Consider the following 27,621-nt stretch of genomic DNA (forward strand, 5'->3'; position numbering starts at 1 on the left):
TTACAGGGGGGGCTCACTGCAGAGGACAATCTCCAGGTCCTTGCGGTAGAGCTTTCCCGCCTCAGCCAAGGACATGACGCTCTTTCTGTAGCTGGTGAGCTGCTGGATGTTCATTTCCTGGGAGACAGAGGGAGAGGTTAAGAGCAGGTTCACAGGAAGGTGCCCCCACCCCCCCCTCCCCAAATGGCCCTCCTGTTCATTCACCAGAACCTTTCCCTTATCCCATCTCAGTGCAAGTAGCTGAGAGGCATACCGAGCATGGGCTTTGGGGTCAGAAAGCCCTGGGTTAAAATGCTCTCCCTTTCACTTACTAGCTGCATTGCCTTGGGGAAAGTGTTCAGCTTTTTCTAAGTCTCAGCTGCCTCATCTGTAAAATCAGCACAGGAATAAGTCTGCCTCACTGAGGTGTTATGATGATTAGATAAGAAATGAATGGAAACAGCATCGAGCGCAGTCCCTGCACTCCGCATTCTCGCCAAACAGCAGCTATTGACACCAGTCAGTATCTACATACAGCTTCGCTAAATTCCTCTACCTCACTGGGCTTCCATTCACTCAGTCTGCTGGGTCCCTTTGGGTGAGAAAGAGAATGCCAGGGAAACTCCATGGTTTTGTCTTTGCGCTAAGCCTCACCCAGCGGAACAAGGAATTCTAATTCCTCTCTCCTCCAGGGGCAAAGCCTACCAGCCTACTCCTTGTTCACGGACACCTTGAGGCCTTCAGAGGCTCTAAGACAGGTGACTCATGGTCTCATATAAAATGGAAAACTTAAAGTGATAGTCATCCAGTCGTGTCCGACTCTTTGAGGCCCTATGGACTGTAGCCTGCCAGGCTCCTCTGTCCGTGGGATTTTGGAGGCCAGCACTAGGCAGAACACCAGCATCTGATACGCCTTGTGTTGCTTTGGATGCAAAGAGCCAGTAGTACTGAAATACAGCAAAGTCATCATCATTGGAAAATCACTTAAGCAATTTTCTTTTTCTTTCCCTCCTTCTTCCCCTCTACACCTCTTTCCTTCCTCCTCCCCTTCCTCTTTCCTTCCTTTCCCCTTCTCCTCCTCTTGTATTGAACCTGTTGGCAGATCTTATTATTATTTTTTTTAATACTTCTACACTAATGGGTCATTATCCCCATGAGAAAACTGAGGCGTGAAGACTGAGGTATTGGCTAAAGGAGGGAACGAACCCTACAGCCACTAACAGTCTCAGTCCTCTGAGTTCTGAAGGCTGTGTAATTCTTTACCTGGCTCACTGGTACTCAGTGCTGGAGGGTCAGTCTTTTATTGCGTTCTTTGGTGACATCTCCTCACATGACTGATCTCTGGGTTTGTGCTACCAGCCAGTCCCAAGGCACTTTGCAAACATCCCTAACTTCCCTAAAGTTGTGAAGTTCCTGGAAATGTCACCTAGTCCATAACACTGAGGTGTGCCTGAGCGACCTATCCCTCAATCAGGAGCCAAGGAAGGGACCCCATATATCAACCACGAGCCTGAGAAAATCCTCTGATTCAGCATGGCCTGAGGAGTTCAAGCAGAATGAAGGGAAGAGGCTGCTTCCTTTCTGTGTCTAGAAGCACTGTGTGAAGCTGGGGAAGGCTTTAGCAGTTGCAGTTGTCTTAGGAATGCTAAGAATATGTCAATGTTTGAGCCCATCAGCCTGTCCTGCAGGAGCCTCAGACATTAATCTGCTTCAAAACTGATTCACTGTCCATGTTCTGCTGCTGCTGCTAGGTCACTTCAGTCGTGTCCAACTCTCTGAGACCCCATAGATGGCAGCCCACCAGGCTCCCCCGTCCCTGGGATTCTCCAGGCAAGAACACTGGAGTGGGTTGCCATTTCCTTCTCCAATGCATGAAAGTGAAAAGTGAAAGTGAAGTCGCTCAGTCGTGTCCGACTCATAATGACCCCACGGACTGCAGCCCACCAGGCTCCTCCGCTCATGGGATTTCCGAGGCGAGAGTGCTGGAGTGGGGTGCCGCCGCCTTCTCCGCACTGTCCATGTAGGCACCACCAAAATGGCATGTGCCTCTGCCATGTGGGGTCACCTAAAAGCGGTCGTTCCCTTCCCAGCTCAGGCTATTTACAGGCATGTAGCTCTCTCTACTGATTCCTTTTTCTTGATCTCCATGTGCTAAGTCTGGTGGTTAGTGCTGGTGGAAGGTTCCCAGGGAAACCACTTTATTAATATCCTTGTTCTCTAACTTTCAGAATTTTTCTTAACCACAACACCTGACTTTTTGTTTGTTTGCACATCTCAGAAAGTCAAGCTGGGTAGCCATATGAGTTGTCTTTTGTGGGAATCAGGGAAGAGCCTAGTTAGGTGATGACCACGGAATTCAGGTCTCTCCCAAGATTTAATGCCTGCCCTCAAGGCCCATCAGCCTCAGGCGTAACGTAGGGTCATATGGAGAAGAACTATATCTCATTATCCCAATTACAGTTAAGCATATTTTTCATTATGATGCCCAACATCCCTTGAATACATAAGGATACACAAACGATTTTCTCCTAGAGTTTGGTAGCAGGAAAAAGTTTGCCAAGTTCAAGCACGTGATGAGTAATTCCTTCTTCCTAGGAAGTATTTGCACATGACTTATTTTCTGCCTCTTTCAAAAAGCTATTATAGGTAACATTAAAAAAAATAAACAGGGTGAAAGAAAAGGATGATATTCAGGATAAAGATAAAGAGGTCAGAAGACACTTGGAAAGGGAGATAGATTGATTCAGCAGCCACGATGGATTTTTTTTCCCTGAAATTAGGAGTTAAGTTTAGTTCTTGCCTGACTGCCCAGGCAGTTAGACAATGTAGGGAATTATAGATCACTCATCATCTAATTAAAGAAAGCAGCAAAAAAGCTATTTGCTCAGAGAAAGACATTTTCCAGGAGGTGGAGGAAGATGCTGCCAAGACTTGTCTCCTGGTTCCTCTTTGGCCTGTGTCCTCCCATCCTGGGAACCAAGATGAGCCACTGGGGACTGCCCAAGAGGCAACATGACCAGGCAAAGTAATGGAGTCCAGTTCCCAGCCTTTCCTTCCAGGGAACAAATTTGTCAGGGACTTCTGTTAGCCCCTTCCCCAGCTCAAGATTCTAGAGTCAATTCAGGATACCCTCAACTCCCACTGGCCCTGCTCCTCCAAATCTCTCCTAGTGTAAAAGTCTTTTTTCTTTTTTTTTGGCCACGTAACTGACACTTCCAAGAAGTGTGCCACGTCGAAACTGCCATGGCCTCATAGCTGCGTTGTTGACATCAGTCAGCAGGTGGGGGCAACCCATGTGTCTGTCTGCGGACGAACAGATAAAATGTGGGAGAGACACAGTACATTATTCAGCCTTAAAAAGGAAGGAAATTCTGACATATACTACAACATGGATGAACCTTGAGGAAGTCACATGAAGTGAAATAAGCCAGACACAGAAAGACAAATGCTGTATGACCCACCCCACTTGTATGAAGTGTCTAGAGCAGTGAGATTCACAGAGACAGAATGTAGAATGGTGAGTGCCCGTGGCTGGGGGGAGGCAGCAAGGGGGAGTTACCATTTACTGCGTACAGACTTTAATTCTGGGGAGGCAGAAAGAGTGCTGGCCGGTGGGGATGGTTGCAGAACGCTGTGAGTGTACTTGATGCCACTGAGCTGAACACTTAAAAGTGGCTAAGGTGGCAAACTTTGGTACGTGTATTAAAAAAAAAAAAAATCAACCATGGAAAGAACCCAAAAAGCTCCTATTGCCTTGTTAGGGGTAGTCAGAGGGGAGCAAGATAGACTCCTTGGCCAGCCTTCCCACTTCCACACCACCTCCGTGACAGCACCCCACCTCTGGGCTAAGCCCCTCACCTTCTTGTTTTTCTCATACAGATCCTTCAGGAGGGCGTCCAGTTCATTCTCATCAATGTAGCCACTTCCGTCCTGGAAGGGAGCCAAGGGTCAGCACAGAGCCTCAAAACTCATGCTAACCCCTGACCAGAGTCTAGCTTTGCTAAGGGTCTTTACTCTGAGCAAAAGAGGTGCCCAAATAACATGTCACTTCTGACTGCCAGTCACTGCAGCAATGTGAGGGCGCAGGGCAAACTGCTGGCAACCTTCCCTTCTGGTATTTTACATTTGCGTTGAAAATGTAAATGAGGTTCAAGAAGCATTTTGCTAACTCCCTGGGTGTTGAATCCCACAATAGTATGTCAGGATAAATGGGGCTATTTACCCCAAACCTGTAGTTCTAAGGAAAACCACTGGAGTCACCAGGCAAGGGCAGCTAAGAGAGGGGTGACAGTGGTACAGAGGGCCTCTCACTCCCCACTTCCTAGAAGGACAGCAAGGTGATGGCCTGGCACCAGGAGGGCAGTACTAAGCACCTCCTGCCTTTGGGCCCCAACAGTGTAATCGCATCCTAGTCCTGGGCATGACCCTCTTCCCTTCCACAAGCTATTCTCTCCTGTACTTTGAAGGAACCAAAACCTTGGGTCCCACAAGCCACACGTTCTTAAGGACATTTATCTTCTCGTACAGCAGAAGGTGCTGCAGGGAATCCAAAGCGACAGGAAGGAACTGCATGGCCCAGACTGTGGCTCCAACAGCTTGTTTACTTCTAAGGACCAAGGTGAGCATTCTGGTGGTGGGGGGTGACTGGGATGGGCCTCCTGCTTTTCCATCCACACTGCCCCCTTATCTTACCTTGTCGTAAAATGTGAAGATCGCGTTGAACTCCTCCGAGGTCAGCTTCATGCCCTAGAAGGCCCAAGGTATTAAAGACGGAAGCCAAGCTCTGCACAGTGTGTGTGTGTGTGTGTGTGTGTGTGTGTGTGTTTTGAGGAAGGGTGAGCTTAGCGGGATGAGGGGAAGGGAGGAATCGAAGAAAAGCAAAGTCGCTCGTTTACCTGAAATTTAAGCAGGAAGTTTTCCTGTACAGGCAAGAGTCTGGAAAGATAATGTTAGAGCAGTAATTAGGAGCTAGAGCAGAGGGAGGGACAGTGAGGACCTGAGGGGATGCAGAGCTAGTATCCGTAGTTACAGAAACGATTTCTGAGCACTTCAGAGGAAAGTTCAAAAGAGAGGGAGATGCGGCGTTGAGGAGATGCTGATCACTATTTGATCTAACTTTGATTTGAGCTTTGGGACCCCTGACCTGTCACTTTCCCCACTGGTTGATCTTGGTGATGAAATGGTAGCCCAGGGATTATCTGCCAGGGTCTTGTGAAAAGTGATGCTGGGGTGAGTGAGGTCGGGCTCTTACCGGGACATCTCCGAGAGGCCCAGTTTGCCATCCCCATTCAAGTCAAACATCCGTAGCTGTTGGGGACAGAAAGTGGTGCTTGGATTATTTGCTCTGACCTTCTCTCATGTGAGACCTTGACCCACCATCCCCTGTACTGGAGAGGGAGGAACATGGCAGAGCATGCTCATGTGTCCTCTGAGGCCGCCTGGAGGCAGGGAGCAGCATGGGCTAAATCAGCAGGGCCTTGGGCGTAGCTCTCCTCTCCCCTTTCTGAGGGACAGGGCGGCAGAGGACAGAGGCCAACACTGAAGGCCCCCCTCTCCAAGTGTACCCTCCCCTGGAGCTGTGGAGGCTGTCACACAAACAGATGCTCTGGTCTTACTGTGGCCCAGGAGCATCTGGCTGAGTGGGAACCTCAGAGAGAAGGTGCTGGGGCCAGGAACTGGCATCTCTCTCGTCAGCTGCCGCTGGGAGTCACTTTTCCCCGGCCTGAAGAATCAGCCAGCTAATGACCCCGCAAACCCCAAATCCCACCGATTTGGGTCCCATGTCCTGTGCCCTGGCCACTCACTATGGTTTGGGTGTACTCTTGGAGCTTGGGTTCATCATATGGTCGGTTCGCCTTCTTCAGCAGGTCAGACAGGAATCCCTGGAATAGGAAAGGCCTCTTCAGAGTTCCTGACCCAGTCTCTCTGCCCCTGACTCACTTACTTGTTCCTTCAGTCACTCGATCTTGCTTTCTGAAGCTCATCATTTGCGTAGCTTGCAGCCCTCATAATCCCCTCACCCCCTAATGCTCGTGGAGTAATCCCAAAGGAGGCAGGAGCTGCTAAATGCAACCTCATCCCATAGGAGAGGTGGTAGAAACCGGCTCTGGCTCCTCAGAGAGCTCAGAACACATGCTAAGTCATGCCTGGAGATCCCTGGGTCTCGAGGGGTTTGGTAGACATACAAGCCAGAAGGCCAAACTGCTGGAAGACATTGAGGATGCCTGTTCTGGGCACTGATGTGCTGAGGAGTGTGAACTGGTTGTACTCTGTGACCTGGCAGCTCCAGGCTGCTGATTTCACATGGCCAAATACGTTCAACCATTCAGAGCCAGGCCTGGGTATCCCTGATCAGGCCACACACCCAACTTCCTCACCCAACATCTCCTCCCTCCCCAGGTTCCTTAAGCCCACCACCACGTGGGCCTCAGGCCCATTCTCCATCTTTCTACACCTTCCCTGACAAGGCCCATCCTACCTTGAGCTCATTGGCTTCAATGTAGCCGCTTCTGTCTGTGTCATACTTCCGCCAGGCCTGCAACGGGAATGTCAACCTATTCACAAAGATTTATCCACACCTATAAGCTTCCCTCCATCTCTGTCTAGCAGGCCAGGCTGGGTCTCCATATTCAAGAATATCACAGTGGGATGGGGACATTGAGATGGTTTAGCTCAGTGCCTTCCATTTTGCAGATGAAGAAATGAGGGCAAGTGTCTTGGCCAAGGTCACATAGAGGAGAAAAACAGCCTTGCTGGGACAGGGTCTGCCTACTCTAACCGGCTTCACGATCATCTTGTAGCCAGGGTTAGTTTCCTTAGATCCCAGCCAGGCGGATTTTACCAGGACTAGCACTAGGATCTGTGGACCCTGTTTTTGTTGTGGGTGTATTGAGTGTTCTTTCACGGTTCTGGAAGCCTCTCATTCTCTGCGCGGGCCCTGGGGGCAAGGGTAAGACCCGTCTGGAAGGGGCAGAAACAGATTCCGGTTACTCCTCACTGTACTGTGTCCTCTGCCCCTCGTTGCGAGGCCTGTGGCAGCCATGTCTGAGGATGGAACAGAATTGGTTGTGTAATCAGTTTGTTTAGACTATCCCAAGGCCACTCCGCCATCTTTCTGATAAAAATCATCCCCCCTCCTTCGTTTTTTAGGAAGCTACCCCTCTCTTGTGCTCAGTACACATGGTTCAAGAAGGGCTGACCAGTCTCCAGAGGTAGACATGTGACCTACGCCTGGCCATCAGTCCCTCCCTGGAGTTTGCTCCGTTACTGGTTCTGGGCTCTGATCTGAGACCCAGTTAGTTGGTGCATGCATTGGGTCTCTGTGAGAAACCAGGGAACTGTCTGCTGACCACAGCATCTGGAGGATCAGAGAGAAACAGAGCTTCAGCAGGTGATGTGGTTCTGACCACCTCTTTCCTCTCCGTACTATCCATCTGAGCAGGTGCAGACATTACACAGGAGAAACAGGAGAAACAGTTGGAAAGGTTAAACTGTCCATAAACTCTCCACCTCCCCAATTCCCTTCTCCTTGAAGGTGGCCTGAACTCGGCGACTCACTTCTAATGAATAGAATATGGCAGATGTGGCAGTTGTGGCTTCCCAGACGAAGTCATAATGGCAGTGAGGCTGCTTTCTTGTTCTCCCCCTTGGGTCACTCACTCTGGAGGAAGCCAGGTGCCATGGTGTAAGGACACTCACGCAGCACCATAGAAAGATAGATGGAGGGAGCACCTGAGGCCCCTTGCCAACAGCCACAGGTGACTGCCATCCCGGAGGGGCATCTTCCAGCCCCAGTCGAGCCTTCAGATGACTGCTGCCCTGCTGACATCTTGACTCTGAGCCAGAGCCACTTGGCTGAGCTTTACCAAATTTCCACAGAAACTGAGAGACGATAAAATGTTTGTGGCCTTAGGCTGGTAAATTTGAGGGGGTAATTTGTTACATAGCAATAGGTAACTAATAGAGTGGTCCTGAGAAAAATCTGGTCCTGAGTACAGCTGTCCTGAAACCCAAGCCATCTGGTGGGAGGAGGGAATGCCGTGTTGAGGGGTGGTGGTGATGGACGTGGGTGTATCTGTGGAAGAGGCCCCGGGAACCCTGTTTCCCTAAACTTCAGTCTGTTTTGGTGCCTGACCACAGTTCTTAGATTTTCTTTCAAGTTGTCTTCCCTTAATTTTCACTCCCTTCTCCCCTAGCCCCAAACAGCACACCTAGACACCAGCAACACTTGATTTTTCTAAGAGTCAGCAGGCACTCATTCTTTTCCCAGATTTGATCTCCTGCATCCCTAACTCCTCCACATCATGCCCTCCACTTAAAAAAATTGTTTCCATTATATTTGATTTAAAATATTGTGTTAGTTTTGGTGTATAGCATCATGATTCAGTTATACATTCAGTTTATACACACACACACAGACACACACACACACACATATGTTCTTTCTCATGTTTTTTCCTATTGTGGTTAATCAGAGGATAATAAATACAGTTCCCTGTAAATACAGGGGCTTATGCTATATAGTTTATCTATTCCATATATAATAGTTTGCATCTGCTAATCCCAAGCTCCCAGTCCATGCCTGCCCCCCTCGCCTCCCCCTTGGCAACCACAAGTCTGTTTTCTGTGTCTGGGAGTCTGTTTCTCTCTCATAGATAAGTTGATTTGTGTCATATTTTAGATCTCACATGTAAGTGATGTCATATGGTATTTGTCCTTCTCTTTCTGACTGACTTCAGTTGGTATGATAATCTCTTTCTCTATCCATACAGCTGCAAAGGGCATTATTGCTCTCTATTTTACGGCTGAGTAATATTCTGTATACATGTGTGTGGTATGTATGTACCACACATTCACCTGTCTGTGGCATGTCCCCCTTTTATTGTGAGCTGTGTGAGGATCTTTCCTCCCTTCCACCAAACTAGGCTGTGACTCTCACGGTGTAAGTTTTGTCTTGTTCAGTCGCTCAGTTGTGTCCAACTCTTTGATATAGTAGTGACTCAAAAATTTTGATCCTGGTTTTTTGGAAACTTATGTTGCTTGTAGACTTATTCTACATGAAACTTGGACAGATAGCTTTTGACTTGGGAAGAGAACTTTCTTTGGGGAAAGAAATGCCCAGCACCATCAAAATATTCCGTCTCATGCTCTGAAAGCCCACCCTTGAGTTAAGCACAAAGAAATATGTGCAGATTTTCAAATATGACTTCACCAACCACCTGCATGCATTGAGTGCATTAGAATTTGGTTTCTAGGTTGAGTCTTGACTGGGAGAAAAGTCAGACGCCCCCCAAATTGCCTGAGGGGGGATAACCTGAAGGGACTCCAGTGCTCACAGGAAGCAAGGCATTCAGCTGCCGTCAGAGTGAGAGCCTGCCAGCAGGTCTGCCTTCCCTCCCTGGATCCACCGCAGCCCCGTGGCCTCATGCTGGGCGTCTCTCCCCTTCCAGTACTTTGTGTGCGGCCATCAGTGGGTCATCGTTCTCTTCCCATTCAAGAAGAAGAGTTCAAGAGACCCGGGCTTTGTGAAATCGCAAAGAAATCCGGAGGTGTCACTAAAATTAGGAATTAAAATGTTGTTCTGAGCAGTGGGATGGAAACCATCCGAGAGCACGAGGCCTTTGGGGCTGCAGAGGGGCCTCTTCAGGTTTCCAGCCGACAGAGATGGAGCCAATGGACAACCCCAGGAGGGGATCGTCCTGTTAGGCAGTGGGGTTCCCGGAAACTTGTGGGATGGGGCGGGGATCGGTAGTTAAGCTGGGCTCAGCTTAAAGGATAAAGACAGGTAAAACATGGAACCATGTCAACTACACAGAAAGAAACCACTGATGATTTAGAGGGGGGCGGGCGGGTTTGGGTTTTGTTTTGCTCCTCTTTAGGTGTCTCTATACCCTGTAAGCTGTCATCCCCGTTTTCCTGATCATAAGTGGAACAGAGCCAGGGTCTGGCTGCCTCCCTATCGAGAAAGGAGCAATCAGGTATAAATGCTCTCTTTTCTTTTCTCCTTTTTGGCCACACGGTGTGGCAGGTGGGATCTTAGCTCCCTGACCAGGGATGGAACCTGTGCCCCTGCAGTGGAACCACAGAGTCTTAACCACTAGACCCCTAGGGAAGCCCCTTATCTATAGACAGAACATTGACACTCACGATAGTTGCCCCCCCGACAAGTTCTACATATATGCAACTTCTCCTTCTAGACAGGCAAGGGGGGTGCTAAGAACAGAATCCAGCATGTTAAATTACCAGCTTATGGGATTTTGCCGTCTTGAAAAAACCGGAGAAAATCCTTTAAAGCACCGTAAAATTAAACCCATATCTAATGCTTAGGCATGCTGCCACTTAAAAAAATGAGTCTTCTACCCTGAGAATCCATTATTTCTAACTGACTTTCCATCTGTGTGGGGAACTCACTGCCATGTGTGTTTCTGGACTGTCTCTCCAGTCATTCTTAAGCAGTGAATCACAGACAGGAGATTACCGGTGGCTGGAAATGGATTTAACATGACAAATGGCAACTGGAGTTGTGTTGAAGGCCAGTTAGTTATCACAGCAGGCAGAGTGTGTGTGTGTGTGTGTGTGTGTGTGTGTGTGTGTGGATGATGAGGGGATGAGTTGACTCTCACCTTGACGGACACATACGTTGAGGGGCTAGGGTGCAGAGCCCCAGAAAAACAGCAGAAAATATTTGGTAGTTTGCTGGATTAGTAATATATTTGGTTAAACTGTAAGGAATTTCCAATTTTTGTAAATAAAGAGTGATTAAATATGAGCAGTTTCTAATGGTTCAATCTATTTGAATATTACTCAGAAGACACTTGAGTTTCCTTGTCCTGTTCACATGAAGATCTCAGAGAATCCCTACTGCAGAGATGGCCACGTCCCTTTGAAGATGGACAGTGAAGCCATGAGCACAGTCAAAGCTCAAGCCTGGAAGGTACTGGACACTGGGATTCTCACTGGCCTTTTTCAGTTTTAGAGTGGTAGCTGAATCCATCCTTTCCCAGAATGCTTCTTGGAACTCTAAATTCTAGGAACACTAATGCTATTGAGTGAGGCGAAAACATGAAAGAGTCTAGAAGCAAACTGAGTAAGCCGGTCTGTTTCCTGCAGGACTTCCCGGAGCCTGTAATATGCAAACACCTGTGTCAGACACCCAGACGGGACGCAGAGTGTGCACGTGATTTCCCAAAGGTACTTAGTGAAGTGAAGTGAAAGTCGCTCAGTCGTGTCTGACTCTTTGTGACCCCATGGACTCTACAGCCATGAAATTCTCTAGGCCAGAGTACTGGAGTGGGTAGCCTTTCCCTTCATCCAGGGGATTTTCCTAACCCAGGGATCGAACCCAGGTCTCCTGCATTGCAGGCGGATTCTTTACCAGCTGAACCACACAAGCGACGCAGAAAGGTACTTTACCCAAGCTCACTTCTCACCTATCCTCCACACTGTAATGTGCACACGCATCACCTGGGGATCTTGTTAAAATGTAGATTCTGATTCAGCCGGTCAGGGACTCGGCATTTGTAACAAGCACCCAGTTAATGGTGACACTGATGCTCCTGGTCCACAGAGCACACTTTGAGTAGCTGAGCTACTCAGAAGGGGTTTGGTATCTTCCAGAGACCACTACTAGGCATAGGGTGGGCCTGTCTCTGAATGTGAGGGAAAGGCAGGCCCCAGTGTGCAGGAGAGAAGGCAGCGCCTTGGTCTCACCTCCATAAACTCGGTGCTGGAGCCCACGTGCTGCCTGAAGCACAGAAGGAAGTTCTCCTCGGTCGGCAGGATCTGTGCCAGCTGTGGGGATCAGAGAGTGACAGTAACATTAGAGCCCTGCCGGGGAAGGACGGAGAACAGCCAGTGCCAGGCAGCATGGAGCCACATTTTGTTCCATTTTGCTTCCTTCCTTGGAAATGGGGGCTGGCAGCCCTTTAAATGGGAAGAAGGGTTTTCTAAGAAGCGATTCTGGGTGCCCCCAACCCTCTGGGTATGAGTAGCTGGAGGGACAAAAGTGGTGCCACTTTAAAATGCATGTATTAAGACTCAAAGGAATACTTAAATGATTCCATAGATATGCAACTCTAGAAAATGCAAAGCAATCTGAGATGGGTGGTTGCTGGTGCTCAGAGAACCCTTTTTGGGGTGATGGAGATGCTATATTTTGATTGTGGCTATATACAGCTATCTAAACTCATGGAACTTTACAGTTCAAATTGATGCTGCTTACTGTATATGAATTATACTGCAAACAAATCTGGTTTTTAAAAAAATGGAGGATGTGCCATTGGCTCCCCCCACCACCTTCTCTGCTCCCAGCGTGCTGGAGTCACAGGCAAATCCTAATCAGTCTCAGTTAAGCATAATAATCTCATTTCCCTGGCCAGTGATTGGCTTTTGGGTAGGAGTGACCTAGTCCTGGCCAATGAAATGTGAGGGGAGGTCTACTGAGGGCACTCCTGGGAAAGGTTTCCTTGCTTTTATCAGGGACCAGTGAGGTGGGTCCTTTCTGCATCTGGATGTGTTGTCTGGAACTGCTGTAGCTAGCTTTCTTATCCAGCCTGGGGATGAAGCTGTTGTGGGGCAGAGAACAGAACCAGGAGAACTGCAGAGAAGCCAGGCTGGAGACCTGGCCTCTTTCACCACCAGCCAACCCTTCTAATGGCCTTTCTCCTTAGGAGTCTCTTACAGTTTAAGCCAAGAGTCAGTGTATTATAGCCCGTGAGCCAAATCTGGCTCTCCATCACCCCCAAAAGGGTCCCCTGTGTACTAGCAACCAACCGTCTCAAATTGCTTTGCCTCTTTCTGTAAAGAAACTTGCATTGGAGCGTGCCAGGGCCCATTTATTTACATACTGTTTGTGGTTGCTTTTGTGCCACAGTGGTGGAGTTGAAGAGTCAAGTCAGAGACTTTACAGCTTGCAAACTCTGAACCATTGACCATAGTCTATATCTTTACAGAAGAGGCCTGCTGACCCCTGGTTTAAGCCCACGTGAGTCAGGATGTCCCACCACCTTTACTTTAGGCATCTATAGTGGATGGCCTTGGTGCCTGTTGCAGATCCCCTTTAACTAGGCTGGTGGGCCATCCCTCAGCTGCTGAGAAGGCTGTGAGCTAGTGGCTCATAGCTGCCCAGGAGAACTGCCCTCCACCAAATGGGCTGCCTCAGCCATCCTCCCCTCCAACCCCCATCCTGGAGTGGGCAGCCTACATCCAATACCTGACTGACATAGGGGTTCAAAGGACCACCCTTCCACCCCTTACTTCAAGGTAGGACCAGCTCTGTGGCACAGTCCACCCTCCAGAGGCCCCCATGAGATCAGCTGAGACCACACCCTTGCTTGGCTTCTTCCTCTTCCCTTTCCTGCTGCTCTCTCTTCCCTTCTCCTGAAGTCCTACCCACTCGAATCTCTGTCTCAGTATCTGCTTCCTGGGCACTGCCCTCAGGCACCACAGTAACCAGTCCACCCCAGAAGGACTATGTCCTCCTTTGTCATTCTGGACCCCTTGACCATGGGTGGCAAACTGATTTCCAGAAGAGTTTGGTTAGGCCTGCACACATGTGCACATGTGTATGTGTACGTATAAGTGTGCATATGAAAAGTGAAAGCGTCGCTCGCTCAGTTGTGTCTGACTCTTTGCAGCCCCATGGACTGTAGCCTGCCAGGCTCCTCTGCCATCGTTAAACAGGAAGTCTTTAGACTGAGGTGGCCTTAATGCCTTAGTAGCCTACCTAAGCAAACCAAAATCTAAACACCCAACCAAAACAGCCAACTGGCTTTCCCAAATAATGTAACCACTCAGGCTGTAGCCAGTCAAAGAACTTCTTTGTTTGCTACTGTCTCTTCTTTACAGAAGTCTCCGTTATCTTCTGTTGGTAGGATGTTCCTAACTATTTCGGGTTGGTACTGCTCTATTTGAATTGATTTTTGCTGAAAGAAAGTCTTAAAATTTTTAATATGCCTCGGTTTATCCTTTAGCAATATGTGTCTATCTATGCGTATATAAATGTGTGTGTGTGTATATATATAAACGTTATGCATACTACACATGAAAACTGTACACCCACACACCCTCCTGTGGATGCCTTCAGGTGGGGCACGAACTCTCCTAACTCCCCAGTGCTCACCCTGTTTTCTGTCTAAAGTTCATCACACATTTACAGTGCCTATTGGACCCTGAGAGCATTAAAGTTCTCTATCCCTGTCTTAGGCCAATGTTTGTTCCTCTTTCTTTGTGAGACAAAGAAAAAGTTCCATCTGTTCTCTTTGATAAGCTTGAGTGCTAGGGGCTTCAAGACCACCACCTCATCAGACTCCTGGAAGGATGCTCACGCATGGGAAAGATACAAGCAACCGATGACCCTTCCCACATAGCTCTTAGCAGCTAGGACTCAGGTCTGATGACTATAAGCAGCTTAGACCCTAGGACTCACCTCCGCCATCTCGATTTTCCCATCTGAGTTCTTGTCATACTTCTGCATGAATTCCTTCATCTTCTCCCCTAAGTTGTCACTCTTTGACACCTGCAGAAAGACAAAGAGGACTGATTTTGCCACTAGGTCCCCTTCAAACCAGGGATCTCTCACCCGTTTGGTGTGGCGATGATGGGGAGTTATTTTGCACCCCAGATATACAGGTTGAACCTGTGTTCAGTTGGGTTGAACCAGTGGTCTGAGTAATCAAGGCTGTACTCTTCTCTCTTCAGGGTCCTTCCTTCTCAGTGCTCTCTTCTTTGAGGCTTGTGCATGCCTGCGGAGGTGCGTCAGCTGTGTCTGACTCTTTGTGACCCTGTGGACTGTAGCTCGCCAGCCTCCTCTGTCCATGGGATGCTCCAGGCAAGAATACTAGAGTGGGTTGCCGTGCCCTCCTTCCTGACCAAGGGATTGAATCCGCATCTCTTCTATCTGCTGCCTTGGCAGGCAGGTTCTTTACCACCTGTGCCACCGGGGAAGCCTTCTCTGAGGCTCAGTCACATAATTTGCAAAGGGGAACATGACACGTGGAGATGCTGTGTGCCACATAGGTAAACACGCCCTCTGCCTTTGGAATGGATTAAACGATAAGTCTGTCAGAAGGGTGAGGATTTATTCCCATTGCAGATGTGAGAACTCAGGTCCCAGCATTTTACCGAGGCAGCTTCTAATAAGCCCAGCTTATTGCAAGGCCCCCCAGTAGGTTCTAGGCACTCCACCAGAGCAAGGGGAATAGCTTGTTTTCTAACTGGCAATTCTACAATGCTTTTCACTGTGATTTTAGGCCTGGAAGAATGTGAAGAGAAAGTCTATATTAGCTGAGGGGTCATTTAAATAGTCCACTAGATGAGTGTGACTACTAAAAAGCATTGAACTTCAAAAGTTCTGTTGGGCCATCATCACCTAACTTAAATTTAAGCCCTTCTTGAAGTTCTGAGAGCTTCTCTTGGTTTGGGGTGCTGCTGATTGATTATTTGCATTAACAAGCTCTTCCTTATCCTTAATCAATGATGAATTATTTTGGCATTTGATGCCTTTTCTTTGTTTCACTGAAGGTTTTCTAGTGGATGTGTGTTTCCTAGGATTGGGCCTAGAAGAATTCTACCAATTCTTACAGTCTTTTCTGAATCCCTTCTATTGTCTTTTTTTTTTCTTTGGGACTGGTCTCAATTTGCCAATATATGTTTGCTTATCAATATTTATTGCTCTACATTTATTTACAGATGTGCATGGATGATCCTAGACCCTTATCACAAGTAAGGGTCTATTTACCCTATTTACATTTCACAACAATCCCCATGAAGCTAGCAACCTGACTGTTTTACACACAAATGGAGGCTGAGATACAGTGGCTTCTCCTGAGGTCACCAGTTAGTATAGCCAGAATGTGAACGCATGATTCCCGTTTCTAAGACCAGTATTTTTCCTGCCACTTAACAGCTGCTCTGAAAACCAGTCCAGGATGATGTTAATTGAGAGTGTTGTTGACAGACTTGAAAATCACCCCTGATGCCATCTGAGGAAGGGAATGACTAAGAGAAGGATTTCAGATTTGAAGCACTTCATAAAATCACATTCCTCCATCTACCTCACGATCTCAGTACCAGCTGAGAAGCCTGCATTTTCCATAATCTGGGCTTCATTATCCTAGTAATGAGGAGTGATAGAGGACTGTTGATAAACAAACCCATGAATCACCTCCAGCCCCTAAGCCCATCTCTTGGACATCCTCCTCAATGGGGCCCACTGCCGAGCTCAGAACCGTGCGTTCACCAGTGGGCTTGTGACTCATCTCTCAAAGGCTCCATGAGGACTTGCTAATAATCAGTGGATTAGCCAGCAGACACGCATAAGGGGAGAATGGAGAGACCCGCCCGTGAAAAGACCCACAGGAGCTGGGGGAGGGAGTTGGTCTGACTCCATATATTTGAGAGCCAGATGAGAATCACAATGGACTAGCTCCAATCACCGTACCTTTTCAACATGTTAGACGCCCCCAAAAGGCTTTAGTGTCAGTAGTCCCAGGTTGGCACCAGGAGGGACAAGGTACCTGCCATTAAGGGGCTGGGATGTGATTGGGAGTCTGCACAAATAAGCCAGTGCGATCCAGCTCAGATACTGGTTTGGAGCAATCCTCCATTCTCCTCTTAGTCCTTGCTGAGGTTCCAGCCTCGGTTGGTCTAGAACAGTGGTTCTTAAGTAGGGACAATTCTGTATCCCCTGAAGGGGATATTAGCAGCGTCTGGAGACACTTATGATTGTCACAGTTTGGAGGGGTGCTACTGGGATCTCATGGGTAGAGGCCAGGGATGCTGCTAATCACCCTACAATGTCCAGGACAGCCCCGCATGATAGTCATTTACCCCAAATATCAGTAGTGCTCAGGCTGAGAAATTCTAGTCTTGAATAAAGGCACTGGAAACCCTCTAGGCATCCAATCTTGAGTCATGACACCTCTAAGCATATTAGGTAGGCTATGGACTCTTCCCTGGGAAAAAATAATGTTTATAGACACAGATACAAAATTTTGCAGTTTTGGGTGCATTTATCAACCTATGGTAGACATGAACACCCCTCAATTCCAGACACCCAAGGATAGTGTGGTAAGGTACCCTTTTTAGGGACTATATCAATTTTAAAAATCCTTCTGAATAAAAGAAAAGCTCTAAGGGTCAAGACGAGAGATGTCAGGCTGCTGATGGAATGCATGACCTAGGACAGATAATGCTCAAAGCCATGTTCAAGATGACAGAAATTCCAAGCAAAGGGAGAGGGGACGGGGCTTACCATGCCAGAGCCTTTTCTTGCTTTCTCCAATTCTTGGAAAAAGTTTTCTAACTCTTTACCTTCAATATACCCATTTCCTGCAAAGATAGCAAAGAAAAAAAAAAAAGCAATGAATCTCCAAGCTAAATAGTAAGATTTACAGTGGGTGGGGTGGGGAGGTCGGGGGCTTCATGGAGAACTTGTTTTCCTCACTGGTCATCAAGCAGGTGTCTGGGCCAACCCTGAACTGTTAGGGATGTGGGTCCTGTCCTCCAGGCATTTGCGACCATAGAAATCCAAGATGAATAACAGTGTTATCTTTGGAGTGTACGTTTAGCAGAAAGCACTGGGAGGGGCCGGCGTCAGGACCATGCCGTAGAGGGAGCAGGGGCTGGCAGCTGTCCCTCCATTGCCTGCTGGGCAAGCCGCAGGAGCTGGAGCTCTAACAGGGGACAACAGGTTATCAGCCTCAAGGTTTGTGGGCAGGTGGCAAGCCCTGGTCACCAGGGTGGATTGGGTTGGAGGCAAAACTTGCGTCTTTGGTGTACTCAAGTTGGAGGCTATACTGAATTGAAGGTTGTCCACCTGGAACTCAGAATGTGACCTTATTTGGAAATAGTGTCTTTGCATATGTAATTAGTTAAGATGAGATCATACTAGCCCTAAATCCAGCGACTGGTGTCCTTAAAAGAAGTTCATGTGAAGACACAGAGAGATACTCAGGGAAGGAGGCCACATGAAGACAGGCAGAAATCAGAGTGGTACATCTCCAAACTAAGGGGCGCTGTGGGTTGTTAGCCACTACCAGAAGCCAGGAGAGGGACATGGAACATATTACCTCTCAGAGCCTGGAACCAACCCTGCCTACACCTTGATTTTGGGCTTTGTGCCTCCAGGACTGTCAGAGAATAGATTCCTGTTGTTTTACCCCCAGTTGTACTTGGTCGTGGCAGCTCCAGGAAACTGATGCAGGGAAAAGAGTGGAAGGAGAAAGGTGGGGTATCTATCCCATGGTATGGGGGGCACCTGATGTTTTAAAAAGCTCCCCAAGTGATTTTCATGCCTATAGCAAGATTTGGAAACCACTGGCTAAAGGTCAAGTTCCAAATCTGAACTGAAGCAATTGAGGAAGTTTCTCATAGAGAGTATTCAACTTGAAAAGGAAAGGGAGGTGGTAGCTTGTGTCAGGGGCGTGCAGAGTTACACACTAAACAAAGAGAATAAAGAAGACGTGTTTACCCTGGCCTTGGTGGGGGCTTTTGAGAGGGTGGAGGGGGATGTCAGAGTGGGAGTCTATGTTCTTCCCAGCCTCCCCTCCAATGCCCCATGATAATAAGTAACCTTACTGGCGCCCTCTAGTAGGAAAAATGCCACAATATGGAGAGTGTATGGAGGGCATCAAGTGAGATAAATTATGTATTTTTATCTGCAGGGAAAAAATATGATTGTAACTGCGGGTGGAGGGGGGGTAGTGCATGGTGGGGAAAGATTTGAGTTCCCTTTTTCCCTTAGGCTAGGGAGGTCATCTTTCTTCTAGGATGTTCTGCAAAGCTTCTTAGGAGAGCTGGAATTTCACGAGTGTGTGCCTACTGCCAGCGAGGCCAGCTGGAGTGGGGGGGCGGAAAGGGGGGCGGGGATGAAGGGCTTTCTAGACAAAAAGGCAGTTGCCAGTGGACAGTGACTCCGAGTTGGAGGAGCCAGTACTTTGTGTCTCCCTGGGTCACTCCCTGCTGTGATCTGGCTGTTCTTCTATTTCTCAGGCAGGGAGCTGAGCTCACCTCTGGGTCCAGGAGAAGCCCAAGGCTGCGATTGCAGTGGGGTGGTGTGTGTGGAGCTCGTACAGTGAGCATGCACTGGGGTTAAGTGTAGCAGAGGCCTCAAAGGTGGGCTGGCCCAGGGCTGGATGGACATGTGAGTCAGTGCCTGTGAGTCTGTTTCGCGAGTGTACTAGGAGGAGGCTGAAATAACTATGGGGCTACTTGGACAGCACGGGCGGAAGACCTCGCTGAGAAACCCCAGCTACTAGCAGAGGCAGCGGGGGCCCAGGAGCCAGCCAGCGCCCCCGTGGAAAGAAACTCCTCCTGGAGTCCGACTTGTGCAGGCTGAATAGCAGCAGGCTGCGTGACCCCTCTTGCCACCAGCACCTCATTCTGTGCAGAGGAACAGAAATGTGGTTCAATTCTACAGCCTTTGTTGTTTTTTTTTTGAACTGAATAACAAGTTCAACACTGTGGGAACTATAGCCAAGTTTAGATATAGGCCTGTCCCCCAAGAGCATTTAATGGTCTCCTGGGGTGAGGGAACCACGCAAGAACAGAGGTGTCTGCCAGCTGAAGGGAGAGGGTGAGGAGCAGAGGTTAGGCAGGCTGCAGGGGGCAGACGAGGCCCCTGCCATCACCAGGGCGTGGGAGAAGGGCTTCCGCTACCCTCGCTTCCCTCAGAGCAACTCCCTGCCCATCAGGCAGGAGGCACCTGTTACCAAGGCGGGAGTAGGGGACGGGTTGGCCTACCAGCTTCTAGGGAGGACTTCAACACTAGGCAGGTGGTTCGCTTTTTCTATGACCACCTTATTTGGGGGTGGGGTGGCTGGCCACCCCACACATCTCGTGGATTGGCATTGATAAAGATGTGGTTAACACAACAGGCATCCCTTCTAATCGCCACATCAAACCACACCCTGTGAGCATTAGCGAGGGGGCTGGGTGGAGCCAGGGACCCTGCATCTTTCCTCATTCTAGGGTCGCCACCATTCTTCACCACCACCGTACCTCGGTTTCCCCAAATTTTGAAGTGAGTCAGCACTTCTTTCCAGTTAATCTGGCCGCAGACACTTGGAAAAGCTTGACTGAAGAGTGCCCTGCCCCACGGCAGAAAGGGGTCTGTTCCTCACTGGCGTTTGTGTATACAGATTTTCTGAGAGTTGAACAGGTAAGAGGAGCCTGAGTAAGAGCTGTAAGCCTATCACCATTTCTGTGACTGTTCACGTGATGTTGAGCCAGTCAATCTCTCTGAACTCTTGATCTTTCTTGATCTCTAAAGTGGCTGTAACTGTTTCTGCTCAAAACTAGTTACGCTTGTTTTTTTTTTAACTTTATATATAGTCATTGTGATAGCCACACAACACGCAGCTGTGACAGGATTCTGGAAAATGTAAAATCTCACCTAACTTAAAAGCCTCATTTTATACTCTGTGCTCTTAAGGTCTTCCAAACCAATCCATGGCTATAAACCCTTTCGCCCAAAGAGCTGCAGCATTACTGCTCAGCTTCGGAATCCTGGTTCTCAGCCCAGGCTAGGTATTAGAGTCACCCAGAAAGCTATTAAACCAGCACCAGTGCCTGGGCCCCACCCCCAGAGCTCCTGATTTAATGGGGTGGGGGTGTCTCACTGGCATGTTTTCAAAGCTCTCTGGGCAATTGTGAGGTGCAGTCAAGACTAAGGACTGCTTTAGAGCAGCCTGTCTCAAACTTTAAGGTATGTAAGAATTACCCGGGGAGCTTGTTAAAATGGAAGTTCTAATTTGGCAGATCTGGAGTATGAGAGCTTGATGTCAAAGTGTGGTCTGTGGAATGGGAACACTGGAATTACGTGGTAGCTTGTTAGAAATGCAGAATCCCAGGCCCCACCCCAGCCCTGCTGATCAGAATCTGCATTTTAACAACGTAGGAGCGTGAACATTTGGGCACCGCTGCTTTTGAATGTGAGCTCTCCTCCCTAGAGAGACCATGCCTTTGGTTTCACCTTTGAGGCTGAGGTGGAGGGCTGGTGTGAACCCTGAGGTCGTAGACCAGGGTTTCATTTTAAGTGACAGCGCCTCTTTTGACAAGAGTGGCCTAGACCAGCACTATTCAGAGAGTGATCAGGGCCTGATGTGTCAGTATCACCTGGGAGCTTGTTAGAAATGCAGATTTCTAACTAACCCCAGACTGGCTGAATCAGAATTGTTGGCAGTGCAGCCCGAAAATGTGCTCTTGAACCAGCCCTCCTCTATGCTCCAGTTTGAGATGCGTGGACCTGGGGCTGTGGCTGTGCATGCTCACCAATCTGTATTATTCTATGTTCCTTCTGTTTACGGAAATCAAAGAGGGCAGTTAGGCAGTTTCAAGTTAGCTGCCCAAGAAAGCATCCAGAAGGCCATGCCTCCTGGCTCCCTGTCAGGAGCTCAAATTTATGAAAGGGCAAGTAAACTTCTACCCTCAGCCCCGGTTTTCTCTGGGACACATCTTACCCTTTGTGGCAAGAAATGGGCTTGCTCTGGCTCTGCTCCAGTATTAATAATATGCCTTTGCACAGCGTACACCATATAAAGAGCTCTCCAATTCCTGTCCCATCTGGTCTTCAGGACCCTGCCAGGTAAGCAGACGGGTGCTATCGACCTCATGTTAGAGAGAAGGAGTTTGAGGGGAAAGAGACTGAACTGCAGCTTACAGCCTGTTTTCCTTTGACTTGTTCCAGGGACAACCTCTGTCCATATCTCTATTTTGTCTTGGTTTCTCTCTTTGTCAGTCTTACACAGACACAGACAGACAGACACAGACATATGTCTCCCAGAGGCTCCTGGGGGAAGAACCCAGTGCGCACAGCTACTGGATGAATATTCAGACACTTGACTTTATCTGTGTTTCTGCGCTGAGCTGCTTCTGGAACACTGGCTTTGGAGCTGGGTCCCCCGAACCTGTGGACATCTGGCAGCCTAATGCTGGGCCAGCTCCCAGGGGTGGAGGCCAGAAGGATGGGACAGATTGGGCAAGAGAGGAGGGGAGGCAGAGGGCTGAAGCCAGAGGCCCTGGATGGGCAGAGGCGGGATCTGATGCAATCTGCCAGGACAGCCCCATGGGTCAGAGCTGGAGAGGCTCAGTTCCTGAAGACCCGCACGCCTGCTCTATTAATTCTGGCTCCCTGGGTACTAGAAGAGATTTCCCCGAGAGGTCTCCTTAGCCCTGGAAACCTCCCCCAGGGGCTCAGCTACTGAAAGTACTGAAGTCTAGAGGGAGATAAACAAGGTGAGTAGGGCAGGGATGCGGGATCGCTGCTGGCTGCCCTGGTGAGGCGGGGCAGGCTGAAGCGTCTTGTTTGTGCAAATGTCCCATAGCTGCCTCCCTGGGGAGCCCCAGCTCTTCTCAGACACAGCTGCCTCCCCACTCAGCTGGCACCATCACCCTTGGAGAGGTTGGGCCATGGGGCACGAGTCCACACAAACGGCACCCCGTGCAGGGCTGGCGTGCTGTGGACATCCACACCAAAGGGCACTGTGGGCAAAACAAACGGGGGACTTGGGGGTGAAAGCGGAGGTGGGGTGGGGGCCTTATTCTTAGGGCTTACCCAGGTGGGGCAGGATGCTGCTCCCAAAGAACCCTAAATCCCGACCTCAGGCACACACGGGACACGTGGACCCCACAGAGAAACACTGACAGGTTTAAAAGAAAACCACCCTCAGACAGCGCTGGCTCCCCCCTGTCTCAGACCCTCTGCCTGTAATGCTCCAAGAAGCAGTCATTTGTGTAAGTCCTGTGGTCATCTCGTGAACAGCACAGTTACAGCTGTCGCGTTTGTGTGAATGCCTAGGTACAGGATACTCTGTAGCCTTTCTGGGCAAGTCTTTTTCCCTTTTATTGAGTTTGATTGGAGTAGAGTTGCTTTGCTTTGTTGTATTGGTTTCTGCTGTGCAGCAAAGTGCATCAGTTATACGTATATCCACCCTTTTTTAGATTTCCTTCCCATTGAGGTTACCACAGAGCATTGAGTAAAATTCCCCGTGATCAACAGTAGGTTCTATTAGCGGTCTCTTTTATTCACCGTGCTGCGCTTAGTTGCTCAGTCGTGTCTGACTCTTTGTGACCCCATGGACTGCAGCCCGCCAGGCTCCTCTGTCCATGGGGACTCTCCAGGCAAGAACATTGGAGTGGGTTGCCATGCCCTCCTCAAGGTGATCTTCCCAACCCGGGGATCGAACCTAGGTCTCCCACAATGCAGGCAGATTCTTTACCGTCTGAGCCACCAGGGAAGCCCTGTTTTATGCACAGAGGTCTTCTTTTCAGTATCTCAAAAGCCCTCTTCATTGAGAATTCCAGGGCAAGCTGCCCAGGCCTCTCTCCACCTCTGAGAGGCACTGCCATTCAGCTTCCTCCATCAGGGACACAAGCTCATCGGTGACTGAGAGCTGGCCTGGCCGCTCTCCCTCTGGCCGGCCAGTGTTCCCTGTAGGGGGTGGGCTGGGAGGATGCTTCTGTTCTTACCCCCTGTGGAGAGAGGTGGGAAGACTGGGCAGGGCCCTCCTTAGTTCTTGGTGGTCCTCCCTGTCAGTAATTTTCAGTCCTTGGCGCCACACCGTATAGAGCAAGGCGCAGGCCCTGTGCAAGGCTTTAAGAGCCTCCTGCATCACCAGGGCCATCTGGAGGCAGACAGAGGCCTAGAGAACTCTGGGCACAGGCCCACGACTGGAGAGAGATGTATTTCTTTTGGGGGGCAGTGCCCATAAAATTACTTTCTTCTTGACTCTTTTTATTATTTTGCTAATTATACAAGAAACACAGGCTCTTGTAAAACACTATAGAAATTAACATCAAAAGTTAAAGAAAATGCCTTTTAATTTGACATCATCTACTCTGCAGAGACCACTATTGTTATGTTCTTTCTAATATTTTCCATTGTACTTGTTTCATTAATAGTAAAAATGGGCTCATACTATAATAGTGTCATGCTGCAATTAAAAAAAATGTTGGTAATACATCTTGGACGTTTTTCCATGTCAGTATAGAAGCCCCATCTCAGTCCCATCGGTTGTATAATATTCCACTGTAGAAATTAGAGGATTTATTTTCCTGTTCCCTAGGGAAGCACATTCTTTCTCAAAAGTTCAGTATCCCAAAGAACTTGGTAATAGACCCCTGTGTTCACACAGCTTTATGTATATGCAGGAGTGTATTCGTGTAGGATGCTTCTTGGGATGAGTGGGATTCCCTGAGCTGATGTGTGAATGTCTGTTGGCCTCTGGGAGAGAAGGTATCCCCACGCTTGCATCAGCTTCCAAAGTGTAGCAAAGGCCAAGGGCAGATCTTGGCTCCTCACAGACCCCCTCCTGATGGTCAGCAGAATAGGAGCCTGGTGGCCGTGTGGTCAGAACCACAGACAGGACAGTGTCAGCTTGGAACTAGGCATCTCTCTGAAGCCCGAATCCTGCACAGTGAGAAGGGTTCTGACAAAGGAGTGGCGAGGAAACAACAAAACAGGGGGCTCAGTCATGTAGGGCACGTGAAGGTTGCCCAGCCAGGCTCCCAGAGTGCGCTCGGCCGCCATCTCCTTCACCTCTGCCTTTGAGAGACGACACCCGAGCCCTTCCAAACGCATGGCCTTGGGTGGCCACTGAGGAGGGGTGGGGAGGGCACCAGGAGAGGTGGGCCCCCACTCTCTCACTTTGCCATGTGGTATTGTGAAAAGAGTGGTGCCTCTTTGAGGCCCAGCTTCCTGCTCGCCAGATACCTGCTCCTTCCTTACTCCACCACAAGGCTGATGATAATCTTGGGGACACTCTCTTCGTGCAAAGTCACCAGGACGCTGGCGTTTCCTCCTTGTTAGAGATGGGCTGAGTAAGGGTTAGATCCCTGCCTCGTCCTCACTCCCCTCGAGTCCAGCTTCTCCTTGGACTCCTGGCCTCTGTTTACTAGAGTCCAGGAGGGGTGGCTTGGTGCTCCCTAGTGGCTGGGACTAATTGGGCTCCAGTGAGCTCACTCCAGAGACCTGGTGAGCTGAGTCTTCCCAGAGGTCTTAAACTCTCTGAGTGGCAGGAGAGTCGGGAAGAACCCCAAGATAAAAACAGAAGCCAGAGTTAGTCAGAGGAGGCCCGGCCAGAGCAGGGAGCACCTCGAGGGTGAGCGGGAAGCTCAGGGGTGAGAGTTCAGGAGGGGACAGATAGCGAAGATACAGAGCAAGGTGACCCACGGGATAATTCTTGGTCCTTTAGTGGAATTTCAGTTTGGCTGTAGCATCATTTTCTACCATCTCTGGCGTTTTAATCTCCTATGCTTTCCTTCTCTGTGAGGTCCACGGTCCCTCCTTGGAACTTCCCTGAAGCAGTGATCAGAGAGGGCAATGGGATGCCAAATGGGACAACGAACCAAGAAGCAACCTAGCTCCCTTTCATGGAGGAGCAGAGGGAGCCAGAGGCACAGTGGTTTGGGAGTCTTTAATGAGTCTTTGGCCTCATGCTAGCTTAGCTATGCTCCAGCCATGCGAAGGACCCCTTTCTAGTATTAAAGGAACTGCCTGTCACCTCCAGGGCTGGGTCAGGGGCTCTTCTGTGAGTGAATGGCAGGGGAAGCAGGTGTCCAGAAATCAGAGTGGGGATATAAGCACTGGCCAGGGGCCACTTTGCTCCATGACCTTAGAAAAGTCACACTTCATGTCTGTTCCCTCGTCCGCATGAGGAGGGTCATGATCTGCCCAGAGCCTCTCTGTGTGGAACTCAAGAAGGTATGATTGTGTTCCGAAAAGTACAAAGTCTCAGACAAGTGTGTCTGATTATCAAGAGTGCTATTGGTTGTCCCTGTGAGAAAAGGGGGAGAGAATAACTGTGGAGTCCTCTGTTTATAGCTGACTCATCTGGCAGGAGGCCGGTGGTATAACCTTGGCCACTTGGTAACTTTCCTTGAATCATGCAAGTCTCTGGTGCAGATAAACTGGCAGGAGAAGCCTTAGGGACTGTCATGTCACCTGGAATGTGAGACAATCTTCTCATAGCCCTTGCCCCCGAGGGAGTTTTCTGGCCCCAGCCATGGACTAGAGACACAGCCCCTCCTTAGCCCCATTTTACAGATTTAACAATCTACCCTTCTCCTTCAGTAATTCTTAGGCAGATCACATAGCCTCTCACCCCCAGATTTCTTGTTGGCTCCTAGGGAACAAATCTTCACTCATCAGCATACCCATTAACCCCTGCCTCTCCATAGCACTCTGGTGCAAGGTACCTGTTCAGCCGCCTTTCCATCCACCCTGCTGAGGCAAGGAAGGGAAGGGAGAAGAATGGAGGGACCCTCCACCTGATCCTCTTTCTGGTTCCCACCCCCTTCGCTCTCATCCCAGGATAAACACTCTGGACCACCATCCTGCCAGTGGTGTGAGATACCAGAATATTTCAGATGCCCACCCCAGGCAGGACTTCTGAGAAGGAAATAAGATCACTTAAGTTGGGGTGGGGGGTGGTGGTGGTGGTGGTTTAGTCGCTAAGTTGTGTCCGACTCTTGCGACCCCATGGACTGTAGCCTGTCAGGCTCCTCTGTCCATGAGATTCTCCAGGCAAGAATACTGGAGTGGGTTGCCATTTCCTTCTCCAGGGGGAGTGGTAGAGAAAAAAAGTCTCTAGTGATATCTGAAGCCTCTAAAAGGGAACCTCCCTTTATGCCTGAGTCAGACCATCCTAGACCCTTGGAATCCCTAGAGCCAACTTCCAAAGGTCATTCAGTCCAGCCCTGGGTTTTTGGTTAGTCAGTATCAAGACCACACAGACCAGAGGGTCAGTCACTGAGGCATTTAAGATGGTGCCTCCCCTGACCCAGAGAAGGAAGGAGTCACCCAAAGCACCCAGGATTAGCACCCTGAAAGAATGCATCAGGCTGGCACCCCAAGCTTGCCCCCCACCACACCCACTGCTGCTGTGAGTGGGACCTGCATGCTGGTGAGGGATGGAAAACGGCAGAGGAAGCCCAGGGGATGCTCACTGCCCAGCTGTCCTCTCCATTCCTCCTCGTACCAAACAGGCTGGGGAGGCCAAGGGTGTTCCTTCAGCACCCCCCAGCTTGCCCCAGCCCCCTGGACCCCTACTGGCTAACCTGGTATTCAACAAAAGGGGAACTTGGGGGAAGAAATGAATGGGCTTCTGAGACCTGTGGCTGCAGCCGCTGAAGGCAGGCTGTTAGCTTGAAGGGGAAGGCGGGGGAAGATAAAATGGCACGGGGAGTCTTGGGGAGCCTTGCCAGCACAGACGTCCTGTCTGGGAAAGCCCCAACTTGCCCAGAATGAGGCTGCAAAAGCCGGTGGGCTCTGTCAAGGGAGAAAAGTTCCTGACAGTTGTTACTGGGCAGCGAGGTGTCTTCCAAACTCAGGACCCCGACCTCAGCAGGTTCTGCGGCCAAAGCATGCTCTGGGGGCAATCTAACACCTGCCCACATCATCACTGACCCCTTCCCTCCACTGCAAGTCCCCTGGGGGCGAGCGGGCACATAAGTTGGAGCTTTACTGACCGTCTGCATCGAAGTGCTTCCAGATCTCCAGGAACTGGGTCGCCGTCAGCTCGGCCAGGTGCAGGTAAGGTGGCTGCTGCTGTGGGCCAGCCATGGCGAGCCGCTCAGAGACCTCAGGCAGCACCGCCCTCTCCCTGCGCGCCGGCTCCGCTCAGGCACTCGCCAGGTCCTGCGCGC

General features: G+C 49.6%; 1 protein-coding gene across 1 annotated transcript; it reads right to left on the reverse strand.

Moving 5' to 3' along the window:
- Positions 1–27,538, reverse strand: CALB2 (calbindin 2). Its single transcript, XM_052656456.1, has 11 exons — positions 27,445–27,538; positions 17,231–17,307; positions 14,405–14,494; positions 11,689–11,769; positions 6,458–6,514; positions 5,784–5,861; positions 5,231–5,286; positions 4,875–4,914; positions 4,672–4,725; positions 3,838–3,909; positions 1–117 (listed from the first exon to the last, which is right to left on the reverse strand). The coding sequence occupies exons 1-11, from the start codon at positions 27,536–27,538 to the stop codon at positions 1–3; spliced, it is 816 nt and encodes a 271-aa protein (XP_052512416.1).
- Between the last annotated feature and the right edge of the window lie 83 nt (positions 27,539–27,621).

Source organism: Budorcas taxicolor, chromosome 18 (genome assembly GCF_023091745.1).
Source record: "Budorcas taxicolor isolate Tak-1 chromosome 18, Takin1.1, whole genome shotgun sequence".
NCBI classification, from domain to species: domain Eukaryota; kingdom Metazoa; phylum Chordata; class Mammalia; order Artiodactyla; family Bovidae; genus Budorcas; species Budorcas taxicolor.